General features: G+C 37.1%; 1 protein-coding gene across 5 annotated transcripts in view; it reads right to left on the bottom strand.

The window, feature by feature from the left end:
- Positions 1-5,119: 5,119 nt before the first annotated feature.
- Positions 5,120-20,121, bottom strand: part of rock2a (rho-associated, coiled-coil containing protein kinase 2a) — a 232,912-nt gene continuing 217,910 nt past the window's right edge. For 3 of the 5 annotated variants that reach the window (XM_087977693.1, XM_043677696.2, XM_043677726.2), the window contains 5 exons: positions 18,842-18,920; positions 18,432-18,699; positions 13,175-13,391; positions 11,177-11,278; positions 5,120-6,750 (listed from right to left, as the gene is read on the bottom strand). In XM_087977693.1, the coding sequence (XP_087833819.1) occupies positions 11,200-11,278; positions 13,175-13,391; positions 18,432-18,699; positions 18,842-18,920 (643 nt within the window). In that variant the 3' untranslated portion in view covers positions 5,120-6,750; positions 11,177-11,199. Of the gene's footprint in view, positions 6,751-11,176; positions 11,279-11,798; positions 11,857-13,174; positions 13,392-18,431; positions 18,700-18,841; positions 18,921-20,121 lie in introns of all 5 variants that reach the window. The other 2 variants (XM_043677706.2, XM_043677716.2) reach the window with 2 other exon arrangements.

Here is a 20,121-nt window from a genome sequence, read left to right as displayed (position 1 = left end):
CTCGTTATAGCTGCATTGCAGGACAGAGCATATATGTAAAGCTATAACAGTATGGTGTATGGACCATACTTCAATAATTGAGATGTTAATGTTCAAAATGATTGGACAAATCAAATTGGTAAAAGGTAGTCCAAAAGAAATGTTCATAATGTATTTAAGACAGTATCTCAAAATAATGCATTCTGGAACCAATATGGAACAGACTACATATCCCCAGGTCAAGAATAATGAGACAGGATTAATTAATTATTGTCATATATAAGAGATTTTCTAGGCAAAAGTGATCATAAAATGCTGTAATTTCAGTTTCAAGTGAACCACGTGGTTTTAAAACTAGAGCTCTTAAAGGTAATTACAAGGGTATGAAGACAATGTTGGCTTGATTAAACTGATTATGTAGGTTAAAGGGATAAGACACATGGCAACCTGCACGTCTGGCTGGGAGTGACCTGTAATATCAATCTGAGAACAATAAGAAATAGATGGGGTCAAAGGGGTGGCTTCTGAAAGCAACCCCTCTCTCACCCTTATCTTCGAACACTTTGCCCTTATAATCTTGACCCTGCAACAAAAATTTTAAAATGACTTACCTTCTTACTGCTTGATTCTTCTTAGTGTAGGCCACATTGTTAGGACCCAGGAGGTCAGCAGCTTCTGGCGACTTGGGATGTCAATGTCGAGGGCAGTGATTCTTGCCCTGTCAGCTGAGAGTGTTGATTGGCATGCAAGCAGATGAATCATCTCCATAGCAGTGGCCATTTGCCACCTAACAACCAAACTCATATTTACAGAACAAAATCAGAGAACCCAGTTTTATAATCAGCAATAAAAATAACTTTCTAATTATGCTTTATAATCAAAGTTTATGTTGTCAGTGTTACTTTTAGCTAACCGTTTATATTTTATATCTATTTAGTCCCATCTCCCATCCTATTTGTGGGATATGTACATTATACAATGACTTAACATTAAGTGTTCCATTTAAATCACAATTAAATTAAAATTCCGATTGTTCCTGAAACTTAAGTCAGTAAGCCACGTTTTCAATTCTTCAAATCAAACCAAGTCTTCCATATATTAAGAGAGAGAGTCCATTGAGAGAAAACAGAAGGCCAGCTCTCTCTCCATTGACGAAAGGAATCAAAGCTATTGTTGTTTCACCTCTGGATACCTGGGTTTGAATTTAGCCAGAATGGCATTTGTTTTTCAGATTTCTGTTCGGGTGGGATCCCAACTGAAAGTAATTTGAAAAGACTCAACTTTAGTCTTTATAGGCACTGGTGCACAGTGCAAAATAGCTGACAAGTAAAAGGGGGAAAATGGCAGAAAATAAATTTTAAAAAGTTATGGTACCAAAAATAGTCAATTCTCTATACTTAAACTTCAAGTAACATCTAAACAATATTTTTCAATGGTACAAGCAAATATCAAGCAAGAGCACATCAACTTGCTTTTTTCTCTGGATGCAGAAAGAAAGGAGTCTCCTGGATACGGTCTCAGCTTGAATGCTGGGTGAACCTTGCAACCACTGACTGAAGTATACCTCAATTGATCAGGTGTACCACATGCTGAGGTGAAGGGATTTGGAAAGGAAAGGAAGATTGGAAATGAGACCGCAATTTGCAATAGGATTTCAAGAGTAGTGTGTTACAATGCATGAAAAAGAAACACTATTAACATGTGAAGAATATTTAAGGAACATAAATGTACAATCTTGGAATATTCTAGAAGTATAATTAAGTAGTCCTTATAGAAATGTCAGGATTTTTTTTTAAATAGGTGGTATTTGAAGGTGTCATAACAAAGCATTCCAGTTTATCCATCAATAACTGCAGAAAAGCCTTGCAAAATATAGAGACTCCACATACTCCAGATGAATATTACACCTTTAAAGCAGTTCAAAGCTGACAGGTGCTGTGTAACCTGACAACCACAGGAGAAATGAATACCAGAAAGTCAGACTTTCATTTTCTATAACAAATTCCAGAATTTCCAAAGGTTTTACAATCAATTAACTACTTTTGCAGTGCACTCACTAAGGTAAGAAACAAGAATTGTACAAAATAAATGCGCACACAAACAAAATATGGTGATGACCAGGCAATCAATGATTTGTAAAGGGAAAATAATGCCCAGACACCTAAGAAAACTCCCCACTCTCTTCTTGAAATTGTACCATCAAATGTTTTATGTTCACCTGAGAGTTCAGAAAAAAGACAAAGGTTTAACATTTGGTGGATGAGCATCAGTATCCGCTAATGATCCAATTTCCATTCTGATCGATGTTCACACATCTTGACTGGTATAAATCAAGGAAGATATTTCATAATTATTAAAGATACATTCCAGTAAGAAAGGTATTAGAGGTGGGACAAACCATCCATATGGGGCTAATTAAATATTGCAACAAATTGAAAAAGCATACAATTCCACAAAGACTGATAGCAGTGAAGGTCAGAAGATTGGATGAGGTATAATGAATCACAATTTAAAAAGGGACAGTTAAGATATAGCAGAAAGCTGGCTAACAGCAACTAAAAAGGTACTAAGAGTTTCTACAGGCATTTAAAAAGAGCAACTCACTTTAGAAGTGTCTGGGAATTAATCATGGAAAATAAATGGCAGATGAACTGAAAGGATTATGTGTTTATCTCTACTGTAAAAGATACAAAATCCCAAAAGTAATTTTAAGTGAAAGGAAGAGAGAAAATTAATTACAACCACCATTCTTTCTAGAGTCTTAAAATAAGTTGTTGCTGAGATAACGGATATATTATTTTTAATTTTATAAAAATCCCTAGATTTTGGAGAAGTTTCATCAGACTGGAAAATAGGCAGGGAGAAAAAAAATCATTACCTAATATATCCTCCACGCTACCATTATCACCACGCTAGGAAATCGATGAAAAATGCATGAGGGTATACAAGGAGGAGCACCAGGCACACCTAAAAATGAGATGTCAACCTGGCACAGTTACCAAACAGGACCAACAGCAAGTGATAAACAGAACTAAACGATTCCACAACCAATGGATCTGCAGTCCTGTCACATCCAGTCATGAATTGTGGCAGACAATTAACTCACTGGAGGAGGGGAGTTCCACAAATGTTTCCAAGTTTAATGACGGTAGAGCCTAGTACATCAGTGCCAAAGATAAGACTGAAGCATTTGTAACAATCTTCAGCCAGAAATGCCAAGTGAATGATCTATCTTGGTCTCCTCCAAAGGTCCCAGCATCACAGATACCAATCTCCAGTCAATTCAATTCACTTCATGTAATACAAAGGAACAGCTGGAGGCACTGGAGAATGTAAAGGCTATGGGCCCTGACATTCTAGCAACTGAACTGAAAGCTTGTGCTCCAGAACTTGCTGAATCCCTAGCTAAGCTGTTCCAGCTACAACACTGGCACCTACCAAACAATGTGGAAAATTGCCCAGTTATGTTCTGGACATAAAAATCAGGACGATTCCAAACCAGCCAATTACCACAATTTCAGCCCACTCTCAATCATAAAAGTGTCATCAACATATTATCAAGCAGCACCTATTCAGCAATAACCTGTTCAATGATGCACAGTTTGAGTTCCACTAGGACCACTCAGCTCTTGACCTCATGGCAGCCTTGGTTCAAGCATGGATAAAAAGGCCGAATTCCAGAGGAGAAGCGAGTATGACAGCCTTGATATCAAGGCCACATTTGACCAAGTCTGGCATCAGAGAGCTCTACCCAGACTGGAGTCAATAGGGATCAGAGGCAAAGTATCTGTTGGCTCATGTCATAGTTTGCATATGCGAAGGTGGTTGTGGTTGTTGATCAGTCATCTCAGCTGCAGGATATCTATGCAGGAGTTCCTCAGAGAAGTGTCTCACGCCCAACCACCTTCAACAGCTTCATCAATAACTTTCCTTCTGATGGAGGCCAGACTCACCACATACATAGTGGCTAAAAGAACAGGTCAGTGGCAAGGAATACTGCAGCCAATAACCCATATCCTGACTCCTCAAAGCCTGTCCACCATTTACAAGGCATTAGTGAGTGCACTGGAATATTTCCCACTTGCCTGGTTGAGTACAGCTCCAACAACATTCAAAACTAACATCATACAGAACAAAACAGCCCACTTGACTGGCATTAAGTCCACAAACATTCAGTCACTCCACCAAGAATGCTCAGTAGCAGCAGTGAGATGCACTGCAGAAGTTCACTAAAGACTGTCATCCAAACCTATGACTACTACCACTTAAAAAGAGAGGCGGCAGATACATGGGAATACCACCACCAGCAAGTTCCCTGTAAGCCACTCACCTGACTTGGAAATAGACTGTTCCTTCACTATCGCTTGTTCAAAACTTGGAATTCCCTCTCTAAGCACATGGACGATAGTGGTTCAAGATGGCAGCTCACCACCATCTTCTCAAGGGAAACTAGAGACAGGCAATAAATACTGGCCCAGCCAGCAACGCCCTTGTCTAATGAATGGATAAACATAAAGAACAATTTAAGTTTGTTTTTAATCTTAAATGGAAGAAATCAGAAAGATAGTTAACTTCTGACAACGGGAACTATTGGAGTCTATTATAATGGAAGTTATAACACAGCATTTCAAAACTCAGTCAGAGTCCAGTTTGAAAAGGAAATAGTGTTTGAATAAAATATCAAAACCTTCAAGAAAGTAACAAGCAACATAATTACAGAGGAACCTGTAAATGTGATGTACTTAAATTGTCAGAAGGTATTTCATAAGACATCACATCAAAGGTTATTAAGTAAAATACAAACTCATGGACAACATGTTATCACAGACAAAGGATAAGTCAGCTAACAGGAAAACAGTAGGATTTAATGGGTAAGTGCAAAGACTAAAGCGCAAATTGTGTAAAAATAAGCCAGTCAGTTTAACCTCAGGAGTGGCAGAGCTTTTAAAAATAACTCAAGAAAAAATTAACAGTTTGTTCTGTATGGATTCAGAGCTTCTGTAAAACAGCATGAATAAATGCCTCTTTAAAGCAAAAGGCTTACAAAAAATTATTGAAAGGTTTAAGCAAGCTTGGTTTTCATTTGTGAGCATAACATCTCTCTAATAATAGTATTAAAGACTTTATACAACAAAAAAAGGAAGGCTACATAATGGTTTTATTGTCAAATATGTTTACATTATCTTCAGCATACTGTAGTTGTATAAAACATGCATTTCAGGATGAAAGCCTTTATAAATACAAAATGGCCAAGCCAATATAAATTATGTATTTTGTAAGATTGCATGTAAAACAATATATATGTACGAATGGCCCATTTGCAAGGGCTCAGCTTTCCAGCTACACACGAGTCCTCATTATGAACTACTGCAACCGTGCTAGAGTCTACACTACAGCTACAGTAATAGAGAACTCTATACAAACTTTTAAAATACATCTACAGTATGACTTTAGTTAAATCATTTTAGAGTTTGTAAAAATTTTTATATATGTGCTGTGAGAATGTAGTAAAAATAACAGACACGGATGCTTTTTTTAAGAAATAATAATGAAAATAAAACATCTAGAATGGTACACAAACCAAGGCAAATAAGGTTTCATAGCACTTAGTGAGTCTAATGGATTACAAATCCCATAAATTTGTTATTACAGTAATATAACTGAAAGGGCCAATACCATGTCATTCCTTGTACGATTAGTTTTCAAAGGGTAGTAACAGTTGTACATTAGCTAGCTCTTTTTACTATTCCATACATGAATATTTTCTTCAATAATTTTATAGAAACACATTCAAAATTGGCCAATGCAAATGGTTACATGTAAAAATAGTGCACTATTTTTCTTAACAATAAACTCTCATTTAATTTCCATTATAACAGTCATCAGTAAACTTCAATTTAACAGGATGGGCAAACATTTAGAAAATGTTAAGGCGTTATTTTGATACGAAATGAAAATCACGACTTGCCCATTATAAAATGTGTATTTCTGACTGATAACATTCTCAAAACTTCCTCAACCTGAAGGACTGCAATTTTCCCAGATTCCTTTCAGATGCAGCTTCCTATAATATGCTCATAAGCAAATCTGTTAAACTCTATGGCTTTATACAAGTGCATAGATGCAACTGTGATAACAAAAGCTTGTTCTTTATACATACCGTGGATGTACTTTGTGCCAAGCCAATTGTGGTTTCCTTTCACTAATTACTATTCTGAATACAACTGAAAAGGTATGACTGACTCAAATTCCGAAGCTCTCTTGGGTTGTTCCAGACAACATACTTTCATATGACCATCATATTTGGTTTCTTATTCTAGTTAAACTGATGTAACCACCTCAAGTTCATCATTCTGCTTGAAAACATTTCAGTTCACTGGGCAGTGGCGCATTTCTCCATCCTGCGTCCCAACCAATCTAGTGTTTATTTCACTTGGTTGCCAAGTAGTATCACATCCAAGAGAGCTTTACAGAGATTATGCATAACAACCAACCTGGGGGCATCTTTACATCAACTTCTATTGCTGTCTGGGATTGCATCACACCAATACTGTTCCCAGGTTTAGAATTTTACATTGCTGCAAAGTGCTGTAAACTATTGTGAAACTTTTGATCTGTAGACAGTCATGTTTAGCTCCTTTCATATAAAATAAATTGCAGCATTTTGTGCACTCTTGTTTGAATGTCAGAGTATACTACAGTCTATTTTTTTTCTGCTGAGGAGGAAACCCATAATCTCGAACATTGCTGCATTCCCCAGCACACAGTTAGCTGAAAAAGAAACAAAGATAAATGGAATTAAAACATGCCTTCAACCCAGAGCTGAATACCAAACAACTCTCAATTGCTATTTCATGTTGAACTTTGACAACAAAAGAGGATAAAAATAGCAGATCCACTTAATGCTGTTTAAAATATATCATGCTGGTAGCATACTTACATGACATCAGATCAACACTAATAATTGTGTCTTGATGAAAAGTTGAAAATGCCAAAATTTTGCATGATATTACTATCAAAATGTTGCCTCGTCCTATTTTTTAAGGAATATGAATGGGAAATGGAACATAAAAGGAATGAAACGTGACTGAAATGTAATCAATGACAATAAGGGAAATCTTTTACATAGAATACCTCACTTAATATTTACTGTACAGAAAGGGTATTTAACTCAACAGATCCAGGCTGATGTTGATGGTCCACACCAGTGTAACAAGCTTGATGATTAAGAAACTTGATGTTACACTTTTATAAGGAATCCATCAGCAATTGATCTAGATTTGGCAAATTCTGCACAATCTTCTCAAAGCCAGCAGAACAAAGAAATTAGTGTCCAATATCAACAAAACAATGTGGATTTTTCACATAAACAGCAATCCACATTGGTGCAAAGAAAAACTATATGGGTTCCACACATTTAAAAATAAAATAGCATGCCCATATTTAAGATAGTGTATACATTACTAAATAAGCAAGTGCTTTACATAATTTGTCTCAGCTATGGTCACAAAATCAGAAATAGATTAAAGTATCTAAGGTTTCAACCCTGCTGGCTCTCGCTAAGATCACAAATGCAGACCTTTTCGTAAGAAAGCATAAAGCAAATTAACTCAAGCAAGCTTATCTGTTCCAGAGTACCATTTAAGAACCAAGGTTAGCTGTGAAATTATGAATAACTTGAGCCAGAAGACTCAAAGTGAGCTCCTACATTGGAAGTTCTACTTCAACTGGTCACCAAGATCAGATATTTCCTCACAGAAAAAATGACATCATCAGGAAAAAAAGAAGTGCTTTTGCACAACTCTTAGTTTCTGCAACTCTGCATAGGATATTGGGAGTGGTAGTAATTATCTGTTTTGCATTTCAAAGTTTCTCAGGTACTATTACACAAAGATGATAAACCTCAAATCAGTGCAAGCTAACGTCCTGGGAAGGTGACATGGATTTTGCATCAAGGTCAAGTATTGGTATAACTACAAAAGACCATAAGATATAGAAGGAGAATTAGACAGTTTCCCCTAAAATAACAGGAAAACTAATCGGTTGAAATCCAGTTGCTTCAGCCATATGAAGAACATATCATTGGGTACTAATAGCATATGTATTCTGATCCAGCAAATAGTTTGTGGCTTAACTGCAGTATTAATCATTAGATAAATACATAATCTGCAACTTCACTATTTTTGCCACTGAAAATTGATGGAATTTGTATTTTCCCCCCATTTACTAGTCTTATTGCAAACAAAAAATCTCAGAAATAAATGAATGGATTTCAACAAACCATTGTACACTGATAAGGTATGGTCTAAGTTCTGATTAGTTTGTGGTGAAGGTACAATTCCAGTTTGAGGAATTTATTTCTACAAGATCAGCTAACATTGGGAACCAGAGCAAATTGATTTTAAAAGAAACATGGATTGTCTCAGCAGCTGAGGTGAAATTTGGTCAAGCCATCAAAACATGATCAGTGCTCGCAGAGCAGGTTGTTAGATGTGATCTGCTGAGGCCTCCACTTTGTGCTCCCTTTAAGCTGCATGACTGCACAGACATTCAGTTTCCTACAAGGTTTCGTGCACATCAGTGTGCTGATGCACTGAATTCCAGTTTTGCAAACTGGTGCTGCGTACGGACCTTTGAGGTCCATGCTTCAAGAAACAAAAAGAGAATATTGCTCTTCAGTGTGGTTAAATCTCTTAATAAAGCAACTCTGCAGTTACACCACATCAACCATGTAAGGAAACGTCTCAATGAAGAGCTGTATGTCATAACAACATTGACAGAGTGGCACAGGCGTGAGCTCTAATAATGCCATCTTCACTTGTTAACATCTGTAGAATTTAACTTTTACAAAAAAGACACTCCCTTCTTATTTTAAAAAGTTTACGAATCATTAAAACTGATAGAAATGCATGCACAGTGAAAACAACCACACTACATACAATCATTTGCATGCTTGTAGTAAAACAAACATATTAAAGTGTGCCATAAGTACCAGTGGTAAATGCATATGATAATAATGAGCAGTAAATCATTAAATACAGACTGACAAATCAGTTCAAACAAAACTATCCAGAATGTAACTACTCAATTATTTGTTAGATATTAGTAAAATATTTTTAAACAAATACAGTATTAACTTTTTTTTGTTTAACATCTAGAAGGGTAGAGGTTGAGATAATTACTATGAGTGCCCATCAGATTGGTTTAATTTTAACCAAAATTTCGCTAATATGCTACAATTGTTATGATGACATGTCAATAAGGAGAAATTGTCCTGGCTACACCCTGGGCAATCGCCCTCCTAAAATATTAAATTACTTCAATGAAGAAGATTTACATTTTCTGTTAAATTCTATGGAAAACTGTGCAAAAACCACATCTTTTCATTTTTCTATACTTTTGATTGTGGACAAAAATGGGAAAGGACTGATTTATGAAATAAGGTTTATGGAAAAGATTACTGCTCTTTTTAAAAGCAATTTCACTCATTCTTATTCTAAGTGCTGTTTATATTGCTGTTCGTTCAAGCAGGGCGAGGGGGGAAGGAAGGAGAATGCAACACCACCTGATGCAATTGCAATCTTATCTCTGCTGTTAGAAAAAACCTTAAACCTGAAGAAAGTCAGTTTATTTCTCCTCTCATTAGTGCTGCAAGCTATGGCTCTTTAACAATAAGTTATAAATATGAACCAGTCACTTTGCACCTCCCACAGGCAAGTTAAAGTACCTGGAGAACAAAAATTGAGTAACAGTAGGAACTGACAAGTCAAAAGGATCATGTCAGAAAAGCCTCTGGACAGGGACCACTTAACTGCCTTTACAGTCTTTCCCTCTGCCAATGACACCCATTTATTTTTGTGTTTGCCTGTATGTGTAGGAGGAGTCTTAAAAGCAGGTTAGAATTTTAACTAGTAGAATTATATGTTGACAGTTCATAATTGCTTATCAGCAGTTAGAATCTTTTTATTTGTAATAAACAGTGATTCTTGGTAGGGAAGGAAACCTAGTCCATGCTTTCTATCAATCTGAATTTAAAATAGGTAATTCCATGTGCTCTATAAAATCTTTATATTTTGTCACTACTCTGGAAATAATGAGGCTCAAATTCCAGTGGCTGAGGACTCTGCGGCTGTACTCAATGGGCTTCAGAAGGTTGAGTCAGGATCTGGCTGAAACTTACAGAATATTGAGAGGCCTGGATAGAGTGGACATGGAGAAGATGTTTCCACTAGTAGGACAGATGAGGACACAAGGGCACAGCCTCAGAGTAAAGGGACAACCCTTTAGAACAGAGATGAGGAGGAATTTCTTCAGCCAGAGGATGGTGATTCTGTGGAATTCATTGCCACACAGGGCGGTGGAGGCCAAGACATTGAGTGCAATTAAAACAGAGATAGATAGGTTCTTGATTAGTAAGGGGATCAAGGGTTACGGACAGAAGATAAGATAAAGGGGCGAAGAAACAAATCAGCCACGATTGAATAGTGAAGAGACTTGATTGGCTGAATAGTCTAATTCTACTCCTCCATCTTATGGAAATAATCCTCAATCTACCTTGAATGTGATCCTCTTTAAGGGCTTTTCTAAAATGGCCTGCCATTTTACACATTCATACATTCAGAAAATAGAAATAATACTTGCCTATTTATTTACAAGGCCACAAAACATCTCTATAAATTTAAAGGAAGCTCATACATTGATTGATTTGGTCCTTAAGGAATAATATAATTTTAACTTAACCCTGCCTTCAAAAATATTGAATTATGTTTAATTCATGTAGTATTTAATGTTAAATTATCTATGGCAAATAAAACACACTTAGCAGTTCCAAGGAAACACTAATTTGTAGAATCAGTTTGTCCAGGAAAAAAAGCTATCATGAATTCAGTTTTAAAAAAAAATTTGCTGCTGAATTGCTTGGGGAAAGTCCTGAGATAAGGAATTCTGATCACTGATTTAGTGATGAAAAACAGGCACTGAATTATCAAACTGCCCTGCTATAGTTGCCAAAAAACACAATGGAACTATGCGTATGGTTAAAAAAACTATTAAAATGCCTATTTTTAGGAATCACACTACTACAAAGCCAGAATTTCACATTTTCTACTTTCAATGAAAGTTATAGAAGCACTCAAGCCAAACCATGCTTCATATCAACATCACTGCAGACTTCAAAACCAGTACTTTGATAGGTTACCCCCTTCAGGTAAAATAACTTCTTCAAAAATCAAAAACATCATCATCATCATCATCATCATCAAACGGCCAGTCCCAGTCTTTAAAGGCCATATCAAGCAATCTGTAACAGTTCAGGGAATGCAAATTGATTTAGTGAACGCACATCATTTCAACTATCATTTTTTACACTTCTTTACATTAATAACTTTTTTCCCCAATTATACAACTCCTGTCTAAACACACATATGAAAAATGACAATTAGACAAAGCATCAGAACTCTGCTTAAAACTATGGAACTGGATCATTGTCTTCAAGAAATAGGAATAAAGTACGAGATTTATATTCCTCCATCAAGAACAGAAGAAACTGCACAGTTAACAATTCCTGCAGTGTTAGTTTTGCTTCTACAAATACAGGAACTGATTGAATTGACATAATTTTAGGAAGTACTTGATCTAGAGACTTTTAAGACTTAGCCAGAGTTGATATCAGATTTCAAAGCATGAATTTGAAATGAAAAGTATAATTTCCATTTGCATGCAGATGCAAAATTATCATGCAGATGAAATAGTTAGGGCAAAACTTTTTAAATCAGTGTTGGCACATGCAAAGCAAAATTACAGTGACCTGCTAAACTTACTGGTACAATTAAAATGTATCAATGCAGGATGATTCGAAGAATGGGGCCAGAGTCAGAGCTACAAGAATAGCAATAAAGATGGAAATGAAGCAAATAATTACATGTTAGAGAAGCATTAAAAACATGGTAAGATAGAATTTGCATAGCTTCTTCCTGACAGTAAGTTTATCAAATAAGTAGCAGAACCATATAGATAAATAAAAATAGAAAATAGATCTCTGGTCTAAATTACGTTAGCTGATTTTACAGATGAAGAAATTAGATGCAATTCAACTGAATTAAGGAGTGAAAAATTGGTCAATGCTTCTACTTCTCAGATCATTATGCTGCAGAAATAGATAGGTACATTTGAACAGTACAAGAATTGGTGTGATGCTAACTGGTGCCAATTACTGTCAAAGCTCATACATTTATACTGCAATGGTTACTTCAAGAGCAACTAGGAGGATAGTTGGGAATCATTTTCTAACAATGAAATTAAAGTTTCAGGAGAGGGGTAGGATAAAAATTTTACAAATCATGCAATCACACCTCAGATTGTGGAATATTAGTAGTGGTTCACTGTTTTCTCTCCCTTAGACCAACATTGGTCTCCTATGCCACAAATCAAATCAAATTCTTACAATTAAAAATATTTCAATTTAAAGCTGTTTAGCACCAGAATTTTTATTCAAATGGTGGACAATTTTAGTAAGCAACGGAATTATGAGAGGAGTCAAACCGGTTTGCTGTATTGTTAAAACTTAAATTATGCAATGCGCCATTCATTTGTCCATAACATTGTTGTATTATACAGTATAAGGGGTATAACAAAGGATTTTTAAATGGCTAACAGCAAGTCAAATTAGTGGCAGCAAATAGTAAAGCTATTCTAAAAAAGGAAGTTAGTGCTTTCAATGTTGCAATAATTAGCATGTGGACTGTAAATACAATCAGTGTGAATATCAGAGGGGTAGGCTACATCTCTGAAGAGCTTGTCAGGGCTAACCAAAGTAATCTTATAGGGGATTGGTTTGTGGAAACGCAAGAGTGCAAATTAGTTAAACAAATAAGACAATAAGGAGAAGACGACATACTTGAGATGATTGGGTTCTGTGAAGTTAGCTAAAACAGTAGTTTAGATTAATTAGATTAGATTCCCTACAGAAGAGGCGGCGAGGTGGGGGAGAGGGGGCACTCCTCATTAAACCTAAAAAAAACTACATATCTGGAAACTGCAGATTGTTTGGACTGCTAAATGTTACAAGATTACATTGTTAATAGCAGAATAATGAATAACTTTGTGAAGATTAGACTGCCTGGTTATAATGATTCTCAGCCTACAATTCTCACTGAGGCGATAGAGTCTTTAAAATTATAAGATCAATAATATTTACCTGGGCTTAGTTGGTGGCAGCTGTCGACTTGGCCTCCTTATGGATTGATTAGGAGGAACCCGCATTGAGGACCTCGGTGAAGATCTATGGAAGTTGGGATCATGTGCAGGAGGTTTCTTTGGAATTTTTTTCACCAGTCGACTCACCCATTTCTGCTGTTCTTCTGTTGAATTAGCTAATAATAGCAGATCTTTTGCAGATGAAACATCATAATTCACTGCAAAAGAGAATGAATTAGGTTAATGAAATTCAATATTGACTAAATGTGAATGTTGTCTATGCCTCTCTCAATCAGGTGTTGCAACTATTAAAAGCCTATGAAGGCTAAGGAGAAGAATAAAACACTGAGTTCTTGATGAGATTATTGTTGTTGTAGTTACAAAGTGAAGTACTGTGGTTGTTAGAAATCTGAGACAAAAACAGCAAAAACTAGAAACATACAGCAAGTTTAGCTGCATCTTTGAATTTTCATCAGAATGATAATTCTTGTATTGCAAATTGAATTCCAGGGTGAAGACGGATGTGAAGAGCTCTAATGAAGTAGGCCACAAATATTCACTGCCAATGAGAAAATACCAAACGTTTGTTACATTGAAGGTAAGGAGAGGAACAAAATTTGTTTTCCTAACAACCCCCTGGCCCCGGAAGGTTCCCTATAATACGTTCCGGTCGCGGTAAACCACGGGTAACTGAAACCACAGAAAGCGATTCCGCAGATACTGGGGTCGCCCTGTAATTGCATGCATACATAGAATCCCTACAGGGTGGAAACAGGCTATCTGGCCCAACAAATTGATACCGACCCTCCAAAGAGTAACCCACCTCGACCCATTCCCCCTACCCTATTACTCTATGCTACCCCTGACTAATGCACTTAACCTACACATCCCTGAACACTATGGGCAATTTAGCATGATCAATTCACCTAACCCGCACACCTCTGGATTGTGGGAGGAAACCGGAGCACTTGGAAAAAACCCATGCAGACACGGGATGAATGCACAAACTCCGCACCGACAGTTGCCCAGGGGTGGAATTGAATCTGGGTCCCTGGCGCCGTGAGGCAGCAGTGCTAATCACTGAGCCACACTGCTTAGTTATAGAAGCTGACAGAAACAGAAGTAGAAAATGATAAGGAAAGTGACAGAGAAAATGCATTTATAAGAATGACACAGATCACCAATTGTATATCTTTATTTTGCTGAGTGAGACAGAATTGTAGGAAAGAGTGCATTAGTGAACATGAAAAGGACAGAGAGACTGAAGTCAACAACAGCAAGTTCCTGCAGAAGTAGGAATTGGCAATAAAATCACAAAATATTGGAAATACCCAAGTCACGCAGCATCTGGAATGAGATATAAAGTTACAATTTTCTGCTGTTTATCCCAAAGAATGATTACTTCTTACCTCAACACCACCTTCCCTTCTCTTTTCCTGTGTCTTCTCATCTACATCCATAACTGCCCAACTGCCTCTGTCCATTTTACTAGTGTTTACTTTCCTTTTAGCATCAAACCTCCCCAACACTTGCTTCATATCCACTGCCCCAAACTGCATGCAGGACAGATCAAAAATCCCCCATTTGCTCTTTGAACAAAGGGCCATTTTCTGCTCCATTGGCTGACATCGTACCTGACACAAGAACGATGGTTTCGATTTTTGGAGGTCAGGCATCTCAACTTCAGGGCATCTCTACATGAATTCCTCAGGGCTCAACCATTTTCATAAATGACCTTCCCTCCATATTAAAGTCAGAAGAGATGATGTTTCACAATGTACAGCACCATTTGCAATTCCTCAGATAATAAAGCAGTCTTTGGTCAGTTTCTGTTCAGGCAAGGCTTGGACAATATCCAGGTTTAGGCTGACAAATGGCAAGCGATATTTGTGCCACACCAGTGTCAGGCAATAACCATCTTCACAAGAGAGAAACTAACCATTGCCCTTTGACATTTAATGGCATACCATCATCCTGAATTGCCCATTACAACATCTTTAGAGTTACATTGACAATAAACTTAATTGGACTAGCCATAAAAATGCTGTGGCTGCAACTGCAGGTCAGGATTGTGACGGATCCTGCTTGGCTGGTTCAGAGCAGCTCCAACAACACTCAAGGAGCTAAACACCACCCAAGACAAAGCAGCCACTTGGTCAGCACCATATCCCTAAATATTCACTCCCTCCACCACTGACACAGTGTATCACGTGATTCCAATGTGGTCGGGTCCTCGAGCCCAGAGCTGTGAAATGGACTTTCTTTAAAGGGTTTTCCTATGGAAAGGCTGTTACTCCGAACTTTTTATTTCTTTATTTTTCAAATTTATTACTATAATTTTGTATTTTTGAAGGTCTGTAAATGCTGGATTTTTAAAAAAAGTTCTTTTCATAAGAATTTGTGCTCATGAATCTATACTTTGTATCTAAAATAGCACAGCAGGTGATGACTTGCAAACTTTTCACTCTACTCATGTGAGTACATGTGACAATAAAGAGAATTCAATTCCATCAGCAGCATGTATCATCTATTGCACAATTTCACCAAGGTTCCTTCAATACCACCTTCCAAAGCCATGACCATTACCATGTAGAAAGACGAGGGCAGCAAATGCATGGGAAAACTACCACCTGAAGTTCCCCTCTAAGCCACTCATCATCCAGACATTACCGGTCACTGGGACAAATTCCTTCCCTAACAGCAATGTTGGTGTGCATGTATCGAACAGATTGTGGTGGTTCAATATGGCAGCTCACCACCATCTTCTGAAGGGCAAGAAATGCAGGACCAGTCAGTGAAGTCCCACAAATGAATAAAAAAACTCACTATCCATCTCACATTGAGAACTTGTCCTTTGACTCCACTCACTTTCTCCAAAGCAAAGGTGTTACTATTAGTTCTTGACAGACCTGACTTTGTGGGTGATACAAAACATGCTTTGTTCCAATCTGACGTCATGCACTTCTTTGATGTAAGAGGGCTGTTTCCTGAACACGTCCCACTGATTCCAACAGCTGCCTTGACTCTATTTTGTCCTATCTCACTTTCTGTTCAGACACCATTTATTTTCCCAATTTCTCTGGCTCATATCTGTTTTGACCAACCCACCTTCAATAAGCATGATTCCAATAGCTCTTCCATTTTCCTTCAGGAAAACAAATGGAATATTGGTATTTATTTCGAAGAAATGGAGTATAGAGAGGGAAGACTTGCTAAAGCTACCAAACACACTAAACAGACCACATCCAGAATATTGTGAACAGTTTTGGTCCCCTTATCTACGAAAATATACACTAGCAATGGAGACAGTACAAAGAAGGTTCTTTCGGTTGATTCTAGATATAGAGGGATTTTCTTAAGAGAAGGGATTGAGTAGTTGGGTCTATACCCGATGAGGTTTAGAACAATGAAAAGTGACAATATAGAAGATTCTTAGTGAGTTTGACAGGATAGATGTTGAGGGGTTGTTTGCCCAGTGGGATAATCTATTATCAGAGAAATAGCCTCAAAGTAAGTCAATACGAGAGTCATTAGGCTGAATGATCTAATTCTGCTTCAATGTCTAAAGTCTCTTACAGCCACCTTTCTTTTCCACTTTCAGTTGCTTTCTCTCAGCCCCTTGCAGCTTCCTACTTACCCAAAAGCTCAATGGACAGAGGACCCCTTGACAAAAATGCAGTTTTCTGCGCCCCCTGCTGACAAAATGTACAAGATCTACTCCTAGCCCTACTTTCCTGCATCCTGCTCGCTGTCCCCTCCTGGTCCCCAGTGGTTGCCTTGTTGCTGGTACTTACTTACCTAGCTACTCATCACTCCTCTAATCACAGGTTGCTTCTCTCCCATTATTCAAAAAGTGAGATGCTGGAAAAGCACAGCAGGTCAGGCAGCATTTGAGGCGCAGGAGTGTTGACGTTTTGAGCATGAGCTCTTCATCAGGAATGACAGGCTGTGCTTTTCCAGCACCACACTTTTTGACTCCAATCTCCAGCATCTGCAGTGCTCACTCACTCCACTCTCGCACGATTGCTGTTGATATATTTACTAGTAAGTACCGGAGTGAATGATCATGTGAATGAAGCACAGCTTCTCACGCTTCCATTCAAATCTATTTGATGGTCCAATTGCTTGCTTGAAATTGAAATGTTCCTGATTACTTGGTGAGTTTATGGCTTTGCCCTTATGGATTTTGGTCACTAAAGCACATTTACTCCAGCATAATAGATTGGGTAAATATGAATTATCTGGTGACAGTCCTGGATTTTAAACAATTTCAAGCTTCTATTATTAGATGTGAAGCTGAAAAAGCAGGCCAGACAGCAGCTGGCAGCAGGAAAGTCAACTGACCAAGAGCTTAGGCCTGAAATGTTGATTTGTCTGCCCCTGGGATCCTGTCTGACCTGCTGTGTTTTCCAGCTTGACATCTATTGACTGTGGTTTCCAGCATCTGCAGTCCTTACTGTCTTCAAGCTTCTTTCATTCTCCTGCTTTGCTTACAAATTTGTAGCACCTTTCCTATTATGCTGAAATTAACTTAAACTAGATTTTCACAGCACCTCAGACAAACACAGCTTGAAGTATGATGCACAATCATGATGTTTGTGACTTGAGTTCACTTGAGAGAATTGCCTATTTAAGTTACATCAAATAGATGCAGCAAGAATAAACTAATATTTCCAAAAACAAAATGCTACATCGACACAAAAGGAGATTCTGGGGACTCTGTAACACTATTTTGTTCTTTTAAAAACCTAAGAATAAGTTGTGCTATGCTATTTTTCTTCCATTTCTTCATTGTTTAACTTTTCATCTGGATGCAATGTATGAGTTTTAGGTTAAAACATATCAAACTAACAAACTTAAACAAAGAAATTAGCAAGTCACTTGTGGATGATCTGTAATATTTTAAACATTATCCAGGGGAAAAGGGGAAATTGTTATATCCCATTCACCACACTTGAAAGTTATGCTTTGGTGTGATGACCAAGACTAAAGACCATTGGGAACAGAATCCCCCAATTTCAATACATAATACCTTTTTAGCAAATAAATGCAGTTAGAAACAAATTTCTTTACAAACATACACTGAAGGAAAATACTGCATTACAACAAAAACAATATTTCAACGGCTTCAAATTATTTGCAAATGCAATGTTTGGTGAAATTTATTGAGATATTTAAGTTTCAAATTGTAAGCAAACTGCAAAAACATTTTGCCTTGTACTAAAAATATGAAACATGGACAAATCCCTAACACCTACCTTTACATGGTGCTATAAGGTCCTCCTTTTTATCCATGTGATCTTTGTGACATTTGATATGGCAGCGGCGACACTCCAAAGCTGGTGGGGGTTTAAACATATGCCACAGTGGCTTTGTACAGGCTTCACAGTTGGTTGGGAAATGGTATAGCGTGGGTATAAATTCATGACCTTTGTGAGGAATGTAGCTTGACTTCTCCCCCAAAGCAGGTGGTTCCACTGGAAATTCTTGCTCCTTTCGACTCTCTCCCTCATTAGCATATAGGATCTATAAAGTATAGAACAGAGATGTTTCGAATGCCGTCAGTTTGAAACTTATAATCAATTGTATATATTTTTAAAGGGACATTTTCATTAAAACAAAGCTTTTCAATGAGTTTCAAAGGCAGAGATTGCAAAGTCCCACTTACTTGAAATATTCTAGGAATCTCTTTGGCATCTGCTCTATATACATCACCCTGCGTAACTGGGCGAACATGGAAAAGTTTGCTGTGAAAAGCGACATATAAACAAAAAAACATAAATTTTCAATGACACTATTCTACCACCAGCCATTTCCAAATGATAATTTTAAAATATATTAGTTCAAAAACAAAGTAAGAAAAAGTGAAAGTCACTCGCTGTTGTATCAGACCAGCAGATACCACATTATTTTAAAAAGACATTCTAAAACTATCATCCCTTTTGCAGTATGATGATTTTACATGACAAGGGGAGTTACATTCATAAGCTTTCATTAGATTGCATCTAATCACAGAAAATAATACAGGTCAAGCAGAAATACTGGATTGAAAATTGCCAACTATAACATGAAAAAAGTGATCCTTCTTTACAGGTAACTTTTCTACCAAGGGGGGGGAAAAAAAAGTCAGAAAACACAGACAGAAGATGAATTTTGTTTTTAATCTTGATTTTACTTTAACCATTGGTTTAAATACCTGTTGTTGCGCCTGTTAAGATTGACAAATTGTAACTATTTTATTATTAAAACTAAAGCAGTTTAGCCATGAGGTTTAGTTACAGCAGCATTTATCTTTGTTCAAGATAAAGTTAGGCACTTAGACATTTGTGCCTGTCACTCAAATACTCATCACCAAAATTGCAACACACCACTTTGAAAGGTGCATTTTTGAGCTTCATTCATTTGTTATCTGCAACTCTTTTACACAACCGGACATTAAATTTTGTCACTATTTTGGATTACAGAAAGGTTACTCTATTCAGTAATTCACAGACATCACAAACTGTTGAAGATTTTTTGGCAGTCACTTGAAAATGTCTTGTGTGCATGAGTGAACTGCGATTGAAAGTGAATCGGACAACACACAAAGATGGAACAATGACTTAAATTATCATATCAACATTGACAATTCTATTGCAGCTACACTTTTATACTTTATTGCTCCAAACTATACTTAAGTATAACTTCAGTGGCTATCTAAAATTAATTGATGAATTACACAGGGTTCTCCAAAGTACAATACAGATTCATAAGCATCATTTTCTTGATACACTGAGATGGCACCCAAAGTGTATTCGGCTTTGAATGTTCAAAATCATTTTAATTTGTTCTTGAATTAGGAAACAAATGAATGATTTTCAGAAGGCACAAAAGAAAGCATGACTACCTCGGTATAAAAAGGAACAAAAGAAATATCAGTAAATGTGAAGGAGCCAAAGCACAAGGAAT

The sequence above is a fragment of the Chiloscyllium plagiosum genome, unplaced genomic scaffold (genome assembly GCF_037043375.1).
Source record: "Chiloscyllium plagiosum isolate Xiang-an unplaced genomic scaffold, Cpla_swu_hap1 HiC_scaffold_3, whole genome shotgun sequence".
Classification (NCBI taxonomy): domain Eukaryota; kingdom Metazoa; phylum Chordata; class Chondrichthyes; order Orectolobiformes; family Hemiscylliidae; genus Chiloscyllium; species Chiloscyllium plagiosum.
The sequence above is the reverse complement of the archived record's forward strand: the minus strand, read 5'-3'. Positions and strand labels throughout refer to the sequence as shown.